Source organism: Sciurus vulgaris (assembly GCF_902686455.1).
Source record: "Sciurus vulgaris genome assembly, chromosome: 5".
Classification (NCBI taxonomy): domain Eukaryota; kingdom Metazoa; phylum Chordata; class Mammalia; order Rodentia; family Sciuridae; genus Sciurus; species Sciurus vulgaris.
Genome location: NC_136465.1, coordinates 15,006,282 through 15,023,444, shown reverse-complemented (window position 1 = coordinate 15,023,444; position 17,163 = coordinate 15,006,282). Strand labels below are relative to the sequence as shown.

Sequence of the window (17,163 nt, the reverse complement as noted above, 5' to 3'; positions counted from 1 at the left end):
CACAAAAACACACACACATACAAACACACACAAACACACACACACACACACACACACACACAGATTTGTGCACACGAGTACGCCCTCCTCCTGCCACTCTCCAGGGAGAATCTGAAGAACATGGCAGGCCCAGTGTCCAGGCAGGCTGGGTGCAAACAGAGGGATGGACGGACTCAAACACTGATAGCAGTCTTCCCTCTCTGGTGGGAACCAGGAGGCCAGGTCCACCACACACCTGGAGCAGACCAGGGCTCCCAGGGAGAGACACCCTCCACAGCACACAAGATAGACACGGCCACCAGCTGCCTTAAAACAAAACCATATCTAAGGGGACAACAAGCCATCTCTCCCTCCCTAAGGCCACCTCTCCTTTCATTCTCTCCCAGTTAGGAAGCGACAGGCATTCAATCTGACAAGAAGGCAAGGTAGGAGAGAACAAGAGCCCACGACAGCATGGCTGAGACCCTCGAGCCTGCAAGTGTGAAATTACCCCCATGGGACCATCATCTACCTGCTCACTCTGGCACATGTGGACGAGACGCACGGGGCGGGGTGGGGTACCCAAGTAGACACACGGATACACATGCACAGGAACGTTTCCAGCCCCACCGGGAACACCCAGCAGGCAGCAGGGGCCAGGAACGCGGAACGGCGAAGGCACAGGGCAGTGAGGCACGGGCAACTTGCTTCCTAGTACTTTTATTGGAGCCTTGGTTAAGCGTGAATGCGCGTCAGGAGTCCCGGCCACGGCCCGTCAGCCCAACTGGAGCGGGGCCCTGGGGTCGATTTCCTTTTTTCCCTTTATAGACAACATTATTAAAAAAAATAAACTTTACAATAATACATTTTCGCTCATCTGTGGGGTATTATTCGATAGTTGTTTCTTAAAAAAAGGAAAGAAAAAGGAAAGCACAGGATATAGGTACGTGGACGTGTATATACACACATGGAGAGAAAGAAGCCTCGTATGTACACAGTCGACGGATATCTCGGAAATGAGAAGAAGGGGTGGAGGTGGGGAGGGGGAGAGAAGGAGCGAGCTTGAGAGACCAGAGTGTTGCAGACACACGTCCCACTGTGGCCTCTTCTGCCCCCTTCAGTGGTCCCTTAGGGGAAGACCCGCCAAATGGAACCACGAGAAACCGAAAAAGCCAACGAAGCATCATTTCTCTTTGACTTCAAAACTCCTAATTCCAAGGAGGAAGCTGCACTCTGCAGCTGGTGCCCAGGGCTCGGCCCCTCCCTGCAGGGGATGGCCCAGGCAGGCTGAGAGGCCCAGGCCCCACGTGCACTACAGCCAGGAGGACCCAGCCCCGCATGGGGGCTCCACACCACACACAGTGAGGGAGGACAAGCCATCTCCATCTTTGAAGCCAAGACGAGGGCTGACAGGGCCCAACCGGAGGCCTGTGGCCAGCTCCACTTCCCCCAGTGACCAAGGCCCTCTGCTGGGCCCCCAGCAGGTTCCCAGAGTGGGCAGCTCCAGAGCAGCTGCCACCGTCCTGTCCCCAGCCTGCATTGGGCACAGCACAAGTCCCTTCGGCAGTGGGGGTCTCAGCGTGGTCTCTTGCTTCAGAAGGGTCCAGAGAGAAAAACACCAGGAGACAGTGAAGGGCATTTCTAGAGCCTTGTACCCCACTCAGGGCAGAGTGTCCCAGAAGCCAGGGGGCCTTCGGACCAGCTCTCGGGCTCCCCACCTGCTGGTCTGTTGGGTTTAGAAAAACTTCTCCCGAGAAAGAACCTGGGAGGAGACAGGTTCAGAGACAAGGCGGGGGGATTTTTTTGCAAGGGGGATGTGTGTGTCTGGGAGCATTTCCACTTGGTCAGGCGGGAGTTCTCATCTGTGTAGTTGGTAGAAATCTTGAGACGGGGTCCCAGGGCCTACAAGGCCCATTTCAGCAACAGGAAGGGGAACGCGGTCAAGGCAGCCGACGGTCTGGCTCTGCTGGGGCCTGAGTTAGGTTTGATCACCTTGTTGCTCCCTGGGATGATATTTGTCGTGAGCTGCGTCCACCACAGAAAGGAAGACAGAGAAAACAAAAAGGTCCCGTCAGTGGGCTGGGTACCAGTCTCCTCCAGCCCGCCCTCCCTGGCCACCAGAGACCCTCCCTTACGCTCTGAAGGCAGAGCCAGGCTTCCAAAGGGCAGGGTAGGGTAGGAACAAAGTGATGTTCTGTGTCCCTGCTGGGCTCCCAGCCCTCGGGTTGGGGCAAGTGAGCAGAAGTCCCCAGAAAACAGGTTATGTCTCCCTGCTTCAGGACCCGGAAGGAGGATGTGCATCCCATGAGGAGGGAGGTGGTCTAAGACCCCAGGGAGAAGCTCCAAGGTCCCCAAGAACCTGCGTCTGGAGAGGAGAGGAAAGGCAGGGAGGGGAAGCCATGTTCTCCCAATTCCTGAAATTCCTCCTCCAGGAAGCCTTCCCAGCACATCTCTGACTGAGCCGCTCTCTTCTGCAGAATTTTTCACCACACTTTCTTCTCACCTAAGCTACCGTGGTAGATCTACAAGGCACATATACACTCCTATGCAGGGGAGTTCTTTAAGGAAGGGACTGTGTCCTTTTCCATCTCTGTATCTAATAAATGTCGCAGGACCAGTGCTGAACAGTGCTCCACACATTTGCCTTAAAGATAAGCAAAGCGTGGGAGGGCCTCTGCTTGGAAAGCTACTCCCCTCTCCCAAGGAGACAACGCAGGCCCTGACTGAAGCCTCTGTACTCCCCCACCCACCCGAGCAAAGTGAGTGCCCACTCAGGTCCAGGTGGGGGCCGAAAGAGCAGACGACCCAGCAAGGGGGTTCTGGGGTTCTGATTTCAAGGCTCACTAGGAAAAAGCCCTCTGGGGCCAGTCTCCTCCACCTTCCCCCTTTCGGCACCACTCACCTCTGTGAAGCACATGCTTAACTCTTTGGAGTTATTGGCCTTCAGTCCCTGCTCCTGTAAGAGAGAAGGCACTAGTTAGGCCAGGTCACCATGTTTTTCTGCCCTAGCTTTGACTAGCAACTTGGATAAGGCCCTGCCACTCACTGTTGGCATTGTGAAGCTGAAGGTGCATAATAAAGATCGCTGCTCAGTCCCACACAGCAGGAAGGCCCCTGCATCCCTGAAGCCCTCATCAATTAGATCCTGGCTTCTCAGGGCTCCTGCGGAACCAAGCTCTAAATCGTGCTGTCCAGTTCACGGCATTCTGTAGGAACTAGCCATCTGCATGTCTGTCTGCATACTCAGAGCTCCGCAAAGGCAGGGACCACGTCTCCTTTCCTTGCATTGAGCCATGTTTGGCTCACAACTCAATTAATGTTTTACTAGATGCATGCACGCATGAATGAATAAATGAATGAATGCATCAGACCAGAGATGGCATTCTAGAGCCAGCTCCTATTATTTGCCATCAGTGCTGGAAGGCTCTGTAGAAAAAGATCATGAGCCCTCATCTGGGCTCAGGAGAGAGAAAACTGTGATTGATTAGTGATGTCTGCCACTGGTACACGTTAGGTGGACATCTGGCAACTGCGCCAGGCCATTTCACTCCCAAACAGATGTGCAGCACCTGGGAACTCTGTAGACAAGATGAAGAGTGAGAAGGAAAGATTGGCATCATGGTCTTTCCAGGATTCTCTGCCCTGGCATAACTACTTGGAAGCAGGTCCACAGAGCATGCGTGAAGAACAGTGTTTTGTTACCATCATCATGAGAGCCATCCATGGGAACCAGCTGGGGATATGGTGCTTCCAAAGGCTTAGTTCCCAGGGCACTTGTGGGGAAGCTCTGGCTGCCAGGAGCAACTGGGAAGCCCAAGAAATCATGCCTAAATCACGACTCTTGGCCAAAAGTATCAATAATTCTTTGGACGTCGTAGGCAATCGACCACCCAGGCATCTGGTCAGCTAAACAAGGCCCCAGCTGTCACACAGAGACCCCAGCCAAGAGCAGTCACTGCCAGTGGTGGAGACAGAAAAGTGGTGATTAGCACTGCAGGAATGGAACCAGACCCAACCCAGGTCCTATTCAAGACCAGGTACCAGTGCCTCCAGGTGCAGGAGATGGCCTGGCCAACCCCCAAGCTGCTTCCCTCCATGGACATGCTCCCCACGGTCCTCCCAACCACTCAATTCTCCTTCTCAAGGCGTGGCCCAACTGCAGCCAGGGATGTGGGAGGCCAGTGCTGGGACAGAACACCATGCCTGCCCCACTCAGAGGCCATGCTGTCATCAGTGCAGCCCACCTGTCCTTCCCCACCCCTCCACCAATCCTCAGTCATTTATATCCATCCCCACCTGTGATACATACGATCTAGCAGCTACTGATGCCCTTTCTGGCTTCCTGCTGTAATCGTCAGGGGTGGCTGGCCTGTTCTGTCCCTGTTTTGTCCCTGTGTCCCACTTCCCACAGTGCTCACTGAATATGGAGTCCATGTGGAATCCCAGAGGCAGACAGCCCCATTTTCAAGCAAAACTGCTGTTCTTTGTCTTATACTGGAATGATGTGCAAAATTATTTTTGAAGTCTAGAGCTTTAAAAATTTTTTTTTGTTTTGAGAAAATGACAAATCTAGCTGGCCTTTAAGGTGGAGCCAGTACAACATTGTGTGATGATGCACACCAGCTCTCGGGCAGGCCCAGGGTCAAAGGCAGACCTAGACAATGTCAGATCAGTTGGGTTCTATGCCAAGGTCAACCCACACAGAGAAGCCGGCAAAGCATCTGAGCCCCAAGTCCAGCCAGGTGTGTGGAGATAAAATCTGAATGCCAATGTCCTCCAGAGCAATGGCCTAGGCTGGATCCTGCTCCCCAGAATGAGCAGGCCCTGTCAGGTTCCTCCCAGGGCAGGAGAGAGCAGTGGGGATCAACAAATACCACGCAGGAAAAATGAGAGCCAGAGTCCTTCTGAACCTATGGATGTCCGGTTCTGCAGGCCTCCAGGGCTGACCACCACAACCAGGGAGCTCAGGGTACCCAGCAGGATTGCCCTCACTGCCCTGAGCAGATGCCCCAAGTGCTGAGACCTCTGGTTTATAGAATTTTCTCAGTGAAGCTTCCTAGCCCTTGGGACCCACAGGACAACCCCTTGATCCAAGGCAGCCCAGAAACAGAATGAGAAGCAAAAGCTCAAGAGGCCACTGCCCTGCACCCAAGTCCTGGTTCTGCCAGTCACCCAGGGCAAGCCCACTGTGCCTCAGTTTCCTCATCTATAAAAGACAGATAGACAACTGTGCTTCACTAAGCCAGGGATACTGCACACAGGACAAAGCTCCCCACAAAACTAAGGCTCACTGCTCATTGCACAAAGCAGAAAGTGAGCCAAGCAGAGCTGTGCACCCCAAGGCAGGGCCCAGGAACAAAGCCATGAAGAAGGCAGAGGATAAGGTAAAACCTGGGTAAGCCAGCAGCCTGGGGCCTGCCAGGGATGAGTGACAGGGCAGGCTCCTGCTCTCTCCCCCACCTCCTCCAGCCTCTTTGCCACAGATGACAGCTGGAGAGGTAAAGGGCTTGGGAAGTCCCCATTCCTCCTGACTTCCACAAAGCAGAGAAGAAGTGAAGGCTGCATTAACCTCCCGCACAGCAAACCTGAGACCTGGCCACTCCTAGACAGGGAACAGTGGGCGTGTCCAACCAGCTGTTGAATTTTCTGGAAGTGGATTATGGGTGGGGAGTGCAGAAAGAAAGGCCACCATCTAATGTTCAGACCACTGCGTCCCTTCCTCTCCAGTTGGGGATGCCCTTCTCCCCAGTGGGTCTCAGCCCTGCCCTTGAGGAGCTCACACCCTAACAGAGATAAACCTCCCCACAATCGCCTCCAGGCCAGTTAAATATCTAAGGGGGGGGGGGGGTAATAAAACTGCCATCCTTCCCTAAGGCTCCAGGCCAGGGACAGCTCTCTAAGGCCATAGTCCCCTCTAGGCTGCCCCTGAGCCCAGCTCTCCCTGTGCAACTTGTGCTTGGGTAACTCTAGTCCCTGACCCTGTGCTGAGCCTCTCATACCCTTGAGATAGACTCGGGGTGTGTAAATGACTGTGTTCCAAAGGCAACAGGCCCAGCTGGGATGGCAGGACCCAGGGATTCTAACAGCAATCCTGTGACATGGAGCCCAGCAGAGGGACAACTTGGGAAGAGCTGGTCCCCATGGGCTGCACTATGGGGGCATCAGAAGCATAAAAGAAGTGACAGGTGCAGTTAGCACTAGAGAAGGGGCATGGCCATGAATCAGGAGAGCAACAAGGCAAGCTTCATCCTTCTAGAAGTTTCTCCCAGTAAAGTTCCCGTACCAGGAAGTTGGAGAGAAGCAGTCTTCCTCCTCTGCCTTGCCCACCTCCCTCCCCACCCGCCCCCAAAGCCCAGTCTGGCTGTCCCAGAGTCTCACTGGCCTGACCCAGGTGCTACTAAGTCCAGTGCTGTCCTGCTGGCCAGATCTCTCCTGAGTCCCCTGATCCTGTCCCTGGCCCTACCACCAAACCCTGGCCTCTGTCCTCATCTATACCCTGTGAGCCTGTCCCCCAGCCCCTCCCTCCCACACACACCCACCTCCAGTGACTGTCACCTCTTCCTCTCCCTCCACTCCCTGTCCCCACCCTCTTTCTATCCCTCCTTTCCCAAACACAAAAATCGAATATTTTTCAATTTCCAAAACCAGGGCACTGACCCTCCAGTAGCTCTCCCTTGCCAGCCAACCCCATCTGCTCTCAGGTGACTCTCCCACAGTAGGGCTCTGCTGTCCTGTGTCCTGGCTCCTGCTGGCCCTCTTCCTGGGACACCCTCAGCCACTACAACCCCAGCTCCACAGCTGCACGAGCCAAGTCCAATTCTTCTAGGCCTGGCAACAGGCTTCCCTGTCCATCAGCCCTGGGCTAAAGCCGACACTTCCTCCCCGAGTCTTGCTTTATTCATTCTCTCATGCCAGTCGCCTTCACCCTCATGATCACTTGAGCAGGGCCTCCTGCCATCCTCCTGGCCCAAGGACCAGGAAATGGCTGATCAAGCTTGTCGGCCTCAGTGCCCAGGTTAGAGTGACCCACAGTTAGAGTGTACATGGACACATACACGCACACACTAACAGCCACTGGGCCCCATGCTCTGGCATCCACAGGTCTGCGTACTGGGTAAGAGACCCATCCAGGCCACAGAAGATAGGAGGAGGGCACTGGCTGCTGGCTGCTAAATCTGCTTCAGTGTGAGGCAAGGGGCCCTATGGCAACCCCTCCAAACTCATTTTTATTGTCCCAAGATGACTGGCAGCAACAAGTGAAGGATTGGAGAGTGCCTGGCGAAGAGCAGGAGAGCAAAGGGGACGCATGTCACTAGGTCTCCCAGCCCTCGGAAAGGGACCTGATGAGACTGGCATTCTGGGCCCAAAGCAACCCAAGGGGAATGTCAGGGATGGCGGGAGCAGGCCATGGCCAGGCAGAGCCATAACCCACCACCAGCCTTCCCCAGACCCCACCACACCGCTCTGGTCCAGGTCCTGTCACGAGACCAAACAGCCTTGTGACCAAGCTTCCTGCATCCCGGATAGGAAACCATCCTTCCTCCCACCCACCCACCTAGTGCACCCGAGGGCACCCAGCAGGGGAGCTTCAGGAGAGCCTAAAGCCCCCAGCCTCTGCCAGGAGACCTCAGCAAGCCCGCAAACAAACGCGCTGTGGACTCCTGGCTCTTTCCTCCAGACCACGCTGGGCACCGTCTCCACGCCAGGCCCTGAGCACTCCTTGTCTGAGGTGACACAGAAGGGGGTGGCAGAGCCATCATGGCCTCCAACGACACTGGCCCAATAGGGCAGCGGGAAGCACATCTGAGGAGGCAAAGCTGGAGTCCGGAGTAAGGCGGAGGGCAACTTCGCATGGCAGAACCAGGGATGACCACCCCAAGAGCGAACCTGTGCCCAGGGCTCACCAGGCAGAGGGGCGGGGAAGGGAAGGAGCGTCTCGCTCAGAGGAGCTGGCAGGTGCCCAGGGCCAGCGTCTCGCTCACTTATCTGTGGCCCGATCCCTGGGAAGCCTCCCAGGCTTCAGAAACTAAGGCTTTGGATGAGGGTCCGAGACTGGCTGTCTCCCAGGTTCCCGCTCTCTGAGCCCATGGGGTGAAGGGAAGGCGAGGACGTTCACCCAAGGTGCACATGGCTCAGAAGAGACCACCTCCAACTTTGCCAAGTGTTCTCCGAGTTCCAGAGAACCCCATACCAACAAGATCACCAGAGAGAGGGCCACAAAGGCAGAAGCTGACGGCAGGACCTGAAGCTATGTCAACACTGGACACAGGGTCAACTCGGGGCCACACCACTCCTGGCTCCTCAACCCCACAGCCAGCCCACCATGGGAAGAGCCTTTGCGGGGAGCACATCTGAGAAGAGTCAGCACAGGGGCCAGGGGCCCACTCCCAGCCCTGCTCAGCCACCGATGGGGTTGCAGGGCCATGGACAAATCTCTGCCCACTCCAGACCTCCCGTCCCCTAGGTTTGGGAAGGAGATCTTGGAGCATACTTCCAGTCCAGATACCCAAGTGGATCCCCAACAGGCTGCCATCTCTGGGGGTCTCTAAGGCTTTCCCAAGGAAAAAAGAGAGGTAGAGGGGGGCAGAAATAAGGAAAACCATCTTGCTTCTCTCCAGGATATATCCAGGGTACACAGTCTCCTCCCCACCAGGCCTTGGCTTCCGTCCCTGCCCACATTTAGGGACCCCTCTGTAGTTATGGGTTCCCATGACTCCCAAGGGCCCCAGCAGGGCCACCACAGAGCCATTCAATCAGAGATGATCCAAGCTAGCAAAGCTGATGGACGGCAGAGAGGTGCAGGCTGGGGTGGGCCCGTGCCAGCCCCAGCTGAGCCGAGGACAGGGTTGAGGGCTGAGTCACACTGCAACCCCAAGCCTGGCATGGTGAAGTAGGTGCTCATAAAAAAGACAGCAGTGAAACAGAAGCAGGGGCTCTCCCCTTCCATTTCTGAGCAGGAACCTCATTAGGGTGGCCTAAAGGGGGAGCAGGTCATGAAAGGGCTCCATGCTGACCCAGACATAAGCGCACCTGGAGGTCAGCTGCCACCAGAAAGGGGAAGGGGCAGTGGGAGGAGGGCTTCCCTAACCAGGACAGGCACCAGGACACATGCCAGCTCAAGTCTCACCTCTCCTGAACCTTCATGGAGGCTGTGCCACTGCACATGCTCCCCACCAACCAACTCCAGCCTGAAACATCCCCTGTGCCCACCAGCCACAACCTCACCATTCCCTCCCTCCTCTTCCCTCCCTCCTCTGCCCTCCCAAGTATTTTGCACTAGGTTCTCTTCTAAATCCTCTGTTCTCAGTGTGTGTGTGTGTGTGTGTGTGTGTGTGTGTTTCTGTCCTGCCTAGAACCAACCTCTTCAGCAAAGAGACTACCAGAGTGCATGGTGCAGTGGTTCCAGGGTAACACAGCGAGGGAGATGCTGAGCTCCTCCAGAGTGCCACATGTCCCCTGTTGTGACACTGCCTGCGGTCTATGTCTCATGCTTATTTCATTGTCTGATCTTCAACAAGCCCATAGGACCAAAAAACAGGCCTGTGTTCCCTCATTCATCAATGTCTCCCTAGCATCTCACATACAATTTGGCAAGTACCCCACACAGGTGAGAGGACACGTGAGTGGGTGGGTGGGTGGATGGACAGATGGATGGACAAATGAGCCCCATGGGCTTTGAGTCAGATCAGTTAGGTTTGGCCATTGTCCACACCAGTCAGCTATGTGATCTTGGGTCCATCACTACCGCTCTAGACAGTTTCCTGCACGTGAAACAAGAATGCCAATACCATACTGTGTGAGAGTTCAACAGGAAAAGCAGAGGCTCTACTAGGACAAGAGCTGGTAATGAGCAGAGGGCTGATAAATGGTACCCATTACACTTCTCGGGTGCCCTGTGATGTCTAGCATGATGCCACGATGTAGCAGGTGTTCCACGTTTGCGAGATCAATGCCAAAGAATGAACAGGAAAAACCTACCTCACGGCTCCTCCCTGCCTCTGTGTCCCTGACCTAAAGGCAGGACCTTCAGTGTCTCTGTGCTGGCCCCAGATGAGTAGTTTCCCATGCTGTTCTGACACCATGCTGCTTCCCCAGACCCTTGGCCCCCTGCCCCCTCCCAAGTCCCTGAGTGGCAGAGCCCCACCCCTCACCTGGACAGATGTGCAGGTGGTGATGATGCTGGTCCCCAGGCTGGTGCTATCACTGAGATCATCTGGCAAAGAAGGAGTCTTCTCCACCCTTGGGGCTTGGGTGGCCGGGAGTAAGGGGTTCTTGGGGGACACGTTCACATCTGTGCCATTGCCGAAGGCCTGAATGGCGTTCCCTGGTGGGTGGGGGACAAGCAGATGGACAGAAATCAGGACCCACTTCCATCACTTCCCCCCACCCTAACCACTACCTTCCCTGGACAGCCAGAAGCTGAGGACAAAGGGTAAACAAGGAATTTCACTCAGTTCGGGTTCTTTTCAGACCTACAAAGTCCACATCTAGAGAAGAAAAGAGCAAGAGGGAGCCAGAATGGAAGGAAACGCACAGCATGGTGAGGACGGCCTCAGAGGAGAGGAAGAGGAAGCGGGAGGTGTGGGAGCCCAGGGAGGAGGGCAGGGCCAAGGGGGTCCCAACCACAGATCCCTAAGCACAAGCCCCCTGGCTTCACTGCCACCTCAGAAGCTTCCAGGCCCCAGCTGCAGGCATTCCAAGGGCCCAGACTCAGCCCTCCTCCCTGCCCACACCTTACACTTTCCACAGGTGGCCTCCACGCTGCCAACTAGCTCTAGTTCCCTGGGGACTGACTCTTCAGAGTCCCGGACAGAATTCTGTCCCCAAGACACAAGCCCATAACCAAGCGTCCAGGGGAACCACTTCCTCCATGCCCCAGATGCACCTCCCCAGGCCTCACGTCCAAGTCCACACCAGGCATCTCTTCCCACCACTACCAACACTCCCAGCCCCCTGGGTTGTCAGTCACGAAGGTGTCATCTCTATGTCCCCAAGTCCCCCAGACAGAAACCCAGGTGGGGGCCTTCTGGAGCCTCCCTGCCCACCCACTGGCAGCCCGCTGAGCTGGTTTCCTGAAGATCTCTCCACCCCATCTCTTGTCACTGTCCCCCTCCCACCGCTCTGGTTTAGTCATCATTGTCCTCTCCCTAATACAGCCTTCTTAGGGATTCTCTGTACTGTGTCACCCATCAGAATCATGTCCCTACTTCCATGACCTCCACATCACAACCAAGTGGATCTTATCTCTACCCATCTACTGGTGTCCCTTCAACCACCCATGCCACCACCGTGCCACCTGCAGGGTCAGAAACCCCAACGCCTCATGTCTGCAGGACCCTTCATGAGGAGGATGCTCTCGCCAGTCAGATAACGTAATCTGGTCGCCTTCGATGCTGTGCAGGCCGAGTGCCAGGCAGCTCCCTAACAAACTGTGGTCTTCTGGGGAGCCCGGGGCCCCTGCCAGGGTGGAGAGCAGGTGCCTTCTGCTCCTCAACTGACTACACCCTGGTATGCACCAAGGGAGACAGCCTCTGAGAACCCTCAGGGCCTCCCACCTCCTGGCCGACCGTGTCCCCACCCCGGGCTCCTGACACACCCTGGGCAGGACTCTACCCTAGGACTGTTGGCACTGCACTGTGATGGCAGGCAGCCCCTCTGTTCACCTCCATCTGGCTGCACGCCCCTCAATGACAGGCACTGGAATCTGAAATACCTACTGGTGCCACATAGAAAGGAAGAAAACGGATGAATGGACAGACAGATGGAAGGAAGAAAGGAGGACAGGAAGGAGGGAAGAGACTGCAGGTGGGTGGTCAGCAACAGTGTCCCAGTGCAAACACTAAAGGCAGGCTGCCCTCTCTGTGGCCTCTGGTTTAGGAGTTAGATGGCTTCAAGTTCCAGTTCCAGTGGGGAATACTCATTAAAGGAGGAAATGGCAGATGCCTGGGATGAGAGGGCGCTGTCTCCAAAGGAACCTAGCTGACGCAGTCAGAATAACAGACCAGAAACCTGGGCTCTGACCTGATACAGGTTCAAGGCCTCTGGTGTGAACTGAAGCTTGCCTGTTGGCAGCTCTCACATGACTCTTCAGAAGTTCAAAATCCAGGATCCCTGCAGGCAGCACCCACGGTAGAGAAGCCCCATGTGTATCACGGGCCACCTCACAGGAGGTAACACGAGTGGCCTAGGCAGGCTTCTGGTCCCCAAGGCAACGGGCAGGTGGGAAGCAAGGGGTTTGTGAGGAAGGGAGGACACCCTGGACTCACGGAGGCACGGGTTCTCGGTGAAGTCCCTGAGGAACTTCTCACACTCCTCCTCCATGTTCCCGCTGCCTCGGCAACTGCACCAGGGCGACACCACGATGCCGGTGGGGCTGGAGTCCACGTAGTTGGGGGTCATGTCAAACCCTGGCAGGGAGGAAGGGAGGGAAGGGGAGATGAGCAGTCAGGCCTTCCCTTGGGCCCCAGCCCCAGGTATGCCAGGGCACCTACACCCCAACTCTATGACCATGGGGTGAGCAAGGGCCAGAGGCACAGAGCTCCTTGTCACCAGGATGGGAGGGAAGAGCCCAGCAGCTCTGTCCAAGACTGAGTTCCCTTGTTTTCTCCCTGTTTTCTAGAATCAGGAAAACAAAAGAACAATTCCTGGGTTGGATCCTAGTGCTGACATTGCCAGCAGGGTGAGACTGTGCCAGTCACCCAACTTCTCTAACCTCAGTTTTCTCATCTGTAGAATGGGGACCAACATCTCCCTAGTAAGAGCTGTAGAGAGGCCCAAGAAGAGAGTACCTAGAATGTCGGAACCGCAATAAAGGTCACATTTTCTTCTTGCTTCCAAAAACATACAGGCTGCTAGGGCCCTCCACCCCATGATAAAGAGCCGGGCTCTCCTCCCTCAGGAGCTGGCCTCTCCTCTGGTTTCCCTCAAAGTTCTATCTGAATCAGCCCCAGGGAAGCTCTGATCCAGGAAGGAGCCCCCATGCCACAAGGCTGGGAGCCCAGAAAATGCAAGAAAACTTACCAATCATGCCAGCGTAGGATCCCAGACACGCCTGGTAATTGTCGGCAGGGCAGCTGGTAAGTGTCCGGTAGGAGGCTCGACAGTTGGCGTGGAAGTCCGCCAGCCGGGACCTGGTGTCAGGAGAAGAGCCGACAGAGAAAACAGTTTAGTCTGGCGTCCTTGCCTCCTCTACCCAGCGTGTCATGGCGGCCCCTCCCTATAGCTCCCCAGAGCCAGAGGAAGCCAGGAGGAGAGAGAGGAAGAAAGTATGGGGAACCGCCTGGGGCCTCAAGCTGGGAGCAACCTGGGGGACAGATTTCCTAGACAGCAGGGCTGTAATGCAGTTTAAGAAAAGGCCGGTGATGGACTGACCAATAGGGCTCAAAAAGACACCATGCACATTTTCAATGGCTCTTTGCGAGAGAAGAATGCAGAGAAGATGCAGGCTGGGTTCACAGAGAACATCTGGGCCAGGGCCAGAGACTTGGGCTCTGCTTTCTGCTTAACCACACATATGAATGCTGTTACCCAAGTCCTTCAACACCTGCACTCTTCCCACCTGCAAAATGGACCCAGGGCTGGGGAGATGGCTCAGTTGGTAGAGCACTTGCCTTACAAGCACAAGGCCCAGGTTCAATCCCCAGCACTGGGGAAAAAAAAAATGGGTCCAATAACCCCTGTCCCAGTCACCTCATAGGACCTGGCTGAAGCTCAAAGCCCCCACTCCAGGGACAGATGTCTTACAATAGGACATTCCTGCCTGGGCTCCTTTGCATCATGTCAAAACTACCCCCACCCACGGTCACCCTCCACTACCATGCCAGTCCCACCGGGTAGAAGCAGAGCCTTTTCTTTTTCTGGTGACGCAGCATGCCATTGCCCATTCACCTCTGATGCTTCCTCATAACCACAGGGGCACAGCTCTGTGCTCCACACTCAATCTGAGCTGCATACAGGTGGGCACTGTCTGACCAGTCCAGCCCCCGCCCAGTCCCAGAGCTAGAATTCAGGGGAGGCATGGAGCAGAGGCGCCGCATCTAACACACACAGCAACCCCCACTCCTTCCTTCTGCCCCAGTGCCCTGGCCGCAGAGGTTACCATCAGCCTGGGCTGAAGAGCACCCTTCCCTGCCCACCATGTCAGGTGGGTGTTCTTGGTCTCAGACATCACATCTGAGTCTCACCGCAGTTCCCAGAAGCAGTGAAGAGGTCTTGTTTGCTGGCATTTTCCCCATGATAAGCACAGAGCAGGACCTCAGGACCAGGTGCCCAGCAAGGGTTCTCTGATGACTCCAATTGCCAGCGACAGAAAGGGCTAAAACCCATGTCACCTGGTTCCTCGGCCATGCTCTTGGCACACTGTAAAGGTCCTCACATAGCCATCCCCAATTCACCCCCAAATATAGCTGTCCTGGTTCTGGACTTGAACTTTGTCCCATTGGAGAAAAGACCAGGAAGAGAGAGGAGGAGGCAAGTGCCGGAAGAGGCAGAGCCAGCCTGAGAGAGGAGAGATGGGAAGCCTCCAGGGGGCGCTCCTGCCCTCACGAGGACCCTGCCATGCAGGCCAGGGGTATCAGAGGAAGGTGGCTGAGAACACCCCACTTCCACACAAATTCCAGTTTGCCTGGAGGGGCCTGGAAGATGTTTTTGAGAAGTAGGGAGCCCTCTGCAGAGATCTGGCCCCAAACAGGGCTCGCGTGTCTCAGTCCCTGAAGCCGGGAGAAGGTCATGATTTTTAAAAATGTATACTCACATCAGTGCTTTACTATTTAATCCTCCAAGAAACCCCATGAGGTATGACAAGCAGTTATTATTGTTCCATTTGACAAATGAGAAAGCTGAGGATCAGAGACGCTAAATAAGCCCAAGATCGCAGAGCTCATGAGCAGCGGAGCCAGGACTCAAACCCAGAACGCTAACAGCAAGCGGTTGCCCTTTCTGGCAGGTTCCAATGCAGGATGGGGCGAGCCCTTAAGGGTCCTTCCAGAGCCCACACTCTGCGTCTCTGTAAAAGCAACACCGGCTTCCACAGGAGGCCACAAAGCCTGCAACCGTCTCTGCGCTCATTCTTGTCCATCCGTGCACCTCTACTTTCTCACCACCACCCCCAAAACAGGAAAAGCAGCATTTCCAACCACGCCCTTACTCACTGCAGAATGAGGTTTGGCCTTAAATGTCAAGATAGCATCTGTCCCACTCTGCAAGCCTGCAATTCAGAGAGGGGGCAGTGAGTGAAAGATGGAGGCGAGGCCTCTGCACACACCCTGCACCTCCAGACACCTGAGAGGTGGGTGGAGTGGGCAGAGTCTCAAACCGCTAGGTGGGATTCGGAGACAAACGAAACAAAACCAAAGCTGTCTGGAGTTGAATTGTGTCCCCTCCAAAAATGTGCTGAAGTCCACATTGCCAGTAGCTGTGAATGCAACAATTCAGAAATAGGGTCTTTGCAGATGTAATCAAGTTCAGAAGAGGTCACGGTAGATTAGGGCAGGTCCTAAATCCTTATAAGAAGAGCAGAGACACAGACACACTGGAGAGCCTATGACGAAGGGGAGACCAGAGTGATGCATCCACAGCCAAGGGCCGCCAAGGATGGCGGACAACACCAGAAGCCAAGAGAGAGCATACTCTTCCGGCTCCGAGCTGAGCACGGAGCATTTCGCTGAGCGTTCAGAGAGAACATAGCCCACTGACTCCTTGATTTGGGCCTGCTGGCCTCCAGAACCCTGAGAACACATTTCTGTTTTAAGCACTCAGATTCTGCTACTTGGTTCCAAGCTCCAGGGAACTACACAGCATTTCCAAAGACTCCTACCTCTGCTTGCTTCAGCCAAATCCAAACAAGGCAAGGCAACAAGATCAGGCTACATCACTGAGGGCTGCAGATGGGCAAGAGAAGGCCAGAGCAGAGTTCCCACAGGGGTGGACCAGGGAGGCTGCTATGTCCCCATCAAAGTCTCTAGTTACCATCTTCTTCATGCCAAAGAGGTGCCCAAGCACCATCTCTTAGCTAGAAGACAGCAGTCCATTCCAATACCATCAGACCACATTCCTACCACCTCTCCAAAAGACTACCTCCTGTCCCTCCCCAGGAAGCCCATTTCACCTGGCCAAGTGACTTTCTCCCACTTGTGCATTCCAGTCACAACATCCAGGCAACTTAAAGGCACAGGGACTTACTGGTATTGCCTTGCTTTGTCTGTGCAACTGAAATACACGTCCCCAGAGTGGCAGACACTACAGCTTTCCTCATCCATATCCTCCAGGATCCCTCTGAACAGGGACGAGGTGGTAGACAGCCATTCACCCTTGCTCCAAATATGTATGGAGACCTGCCATGGGCCTGACAGACTCAAGATGGGTGACATGTATGTCAACACAAGTCAGAAGGGAAATCCAAGCACTGGGGCCAGGGCACCCTGCCTACCAGGCTGGGGTCCAAGACTGGTATGGGAAGTCACTGTCAGCCCACTTCCTGAGGACAATGCCAGCCACAGAAGACCTCAGGGCCCCAGCCCGACCTCCCAGACAGTTCCAATCCCTAGCAGTGCACAGGGCCTCACTTCCCTCTGACAAGGTTAACTGTGCGATCAACTGACACTGGGCACCCTGGGGGTCATGGCTGGCCTTGACGTCCGTGGGGCCTCTCAAAATGTCACTGGCTCCACAGGCTGGAGAAGGAGCTGAAGCATGAATGGGAAGACCATGGCAAAGGCCCTCTGGGGAGCCAGAATGTCTCCCTCACTGGCCAGAGAGAGGCCAGGCATCAGGAGAAGAGATGAGAGTAAGGAAGCTCAAAGCCTAGGTGGGCCAGCCAGGGGCTCCCGGTGAGCTCAGAGGGAGCCTACCCTGCTGCCAGGAGAGGAAGGAGCGTCTGTTATGTGGCCTTGATTGGTCCCTCACTGTGGCTGTGTGACCTTGGGCTGAGTACCATATCTCTGATGCTCAGTGTCCCCAGTTACCAAGCAGGGAGAGCTGCGCCTTCCTGCCTGGCTCACAGGGCTGGGACAGAGTCAGTAAGACAGCGCATGAGAGGAGCCTGGAAAGAGCACGTGCCTGGCGTGGACAGGAGGCACCGCCTCACCTCCCTCCTCCATGCAGGTCTGAGCCCCAGCACTGCTCCTGCCGCTGGCAAGTACAAACAGGAAACGGCTTTTCCTGGTGCCCTGCACAGAAGGGAAAAAA

The 17,163-nt window shown here is 55.4% G+C and overlaps 1 protein-coding gene across 3 annotated transcripts in view; it reads right to left on the bottom strand.

Moving 5' to 3' along the window:
* Positions 1 to 689: 689 nt before the first annotated feature.
* Positions 690 to 17,163, bottom strand: part of GFRA2 (GDNF family receptor alpha 2) — an 84,168-nt gene continuing 67,694 nt past the window's right edge. For all 3 annotated transcript variants that reach the window (XM_079139059.1, XM_079139060.1, XM_079139058.1), the window contains 5 exons: positions 13,000 to 13,109; positions 12,246 to 12,386; positions 10,131 to 10,303; positions 2,882 to 2,935; positions 690 to 2,004 (listed from right to left, as the gene is read on the bottom strand). In XM_079139059.1, coding sequence (XP_078995185.1) covers positions 1,882 to 2,004; positions 2,882 to 2,935; positions 10,131 to 10,303; positions 12,246 to 12,386; positions 13,000 to 13,109 — 601 coding nt within the window. In that variant the 3' untranslated portion in view covers positions 690 to 1,881. The remainder of the gene's footprint in view (positions 2,005 to 2,881; positions 2,936 to 10,130; positions 10,304 to 12,245; positions 12,387 to 12,999; positions 13,110 to 17,163) is intronic.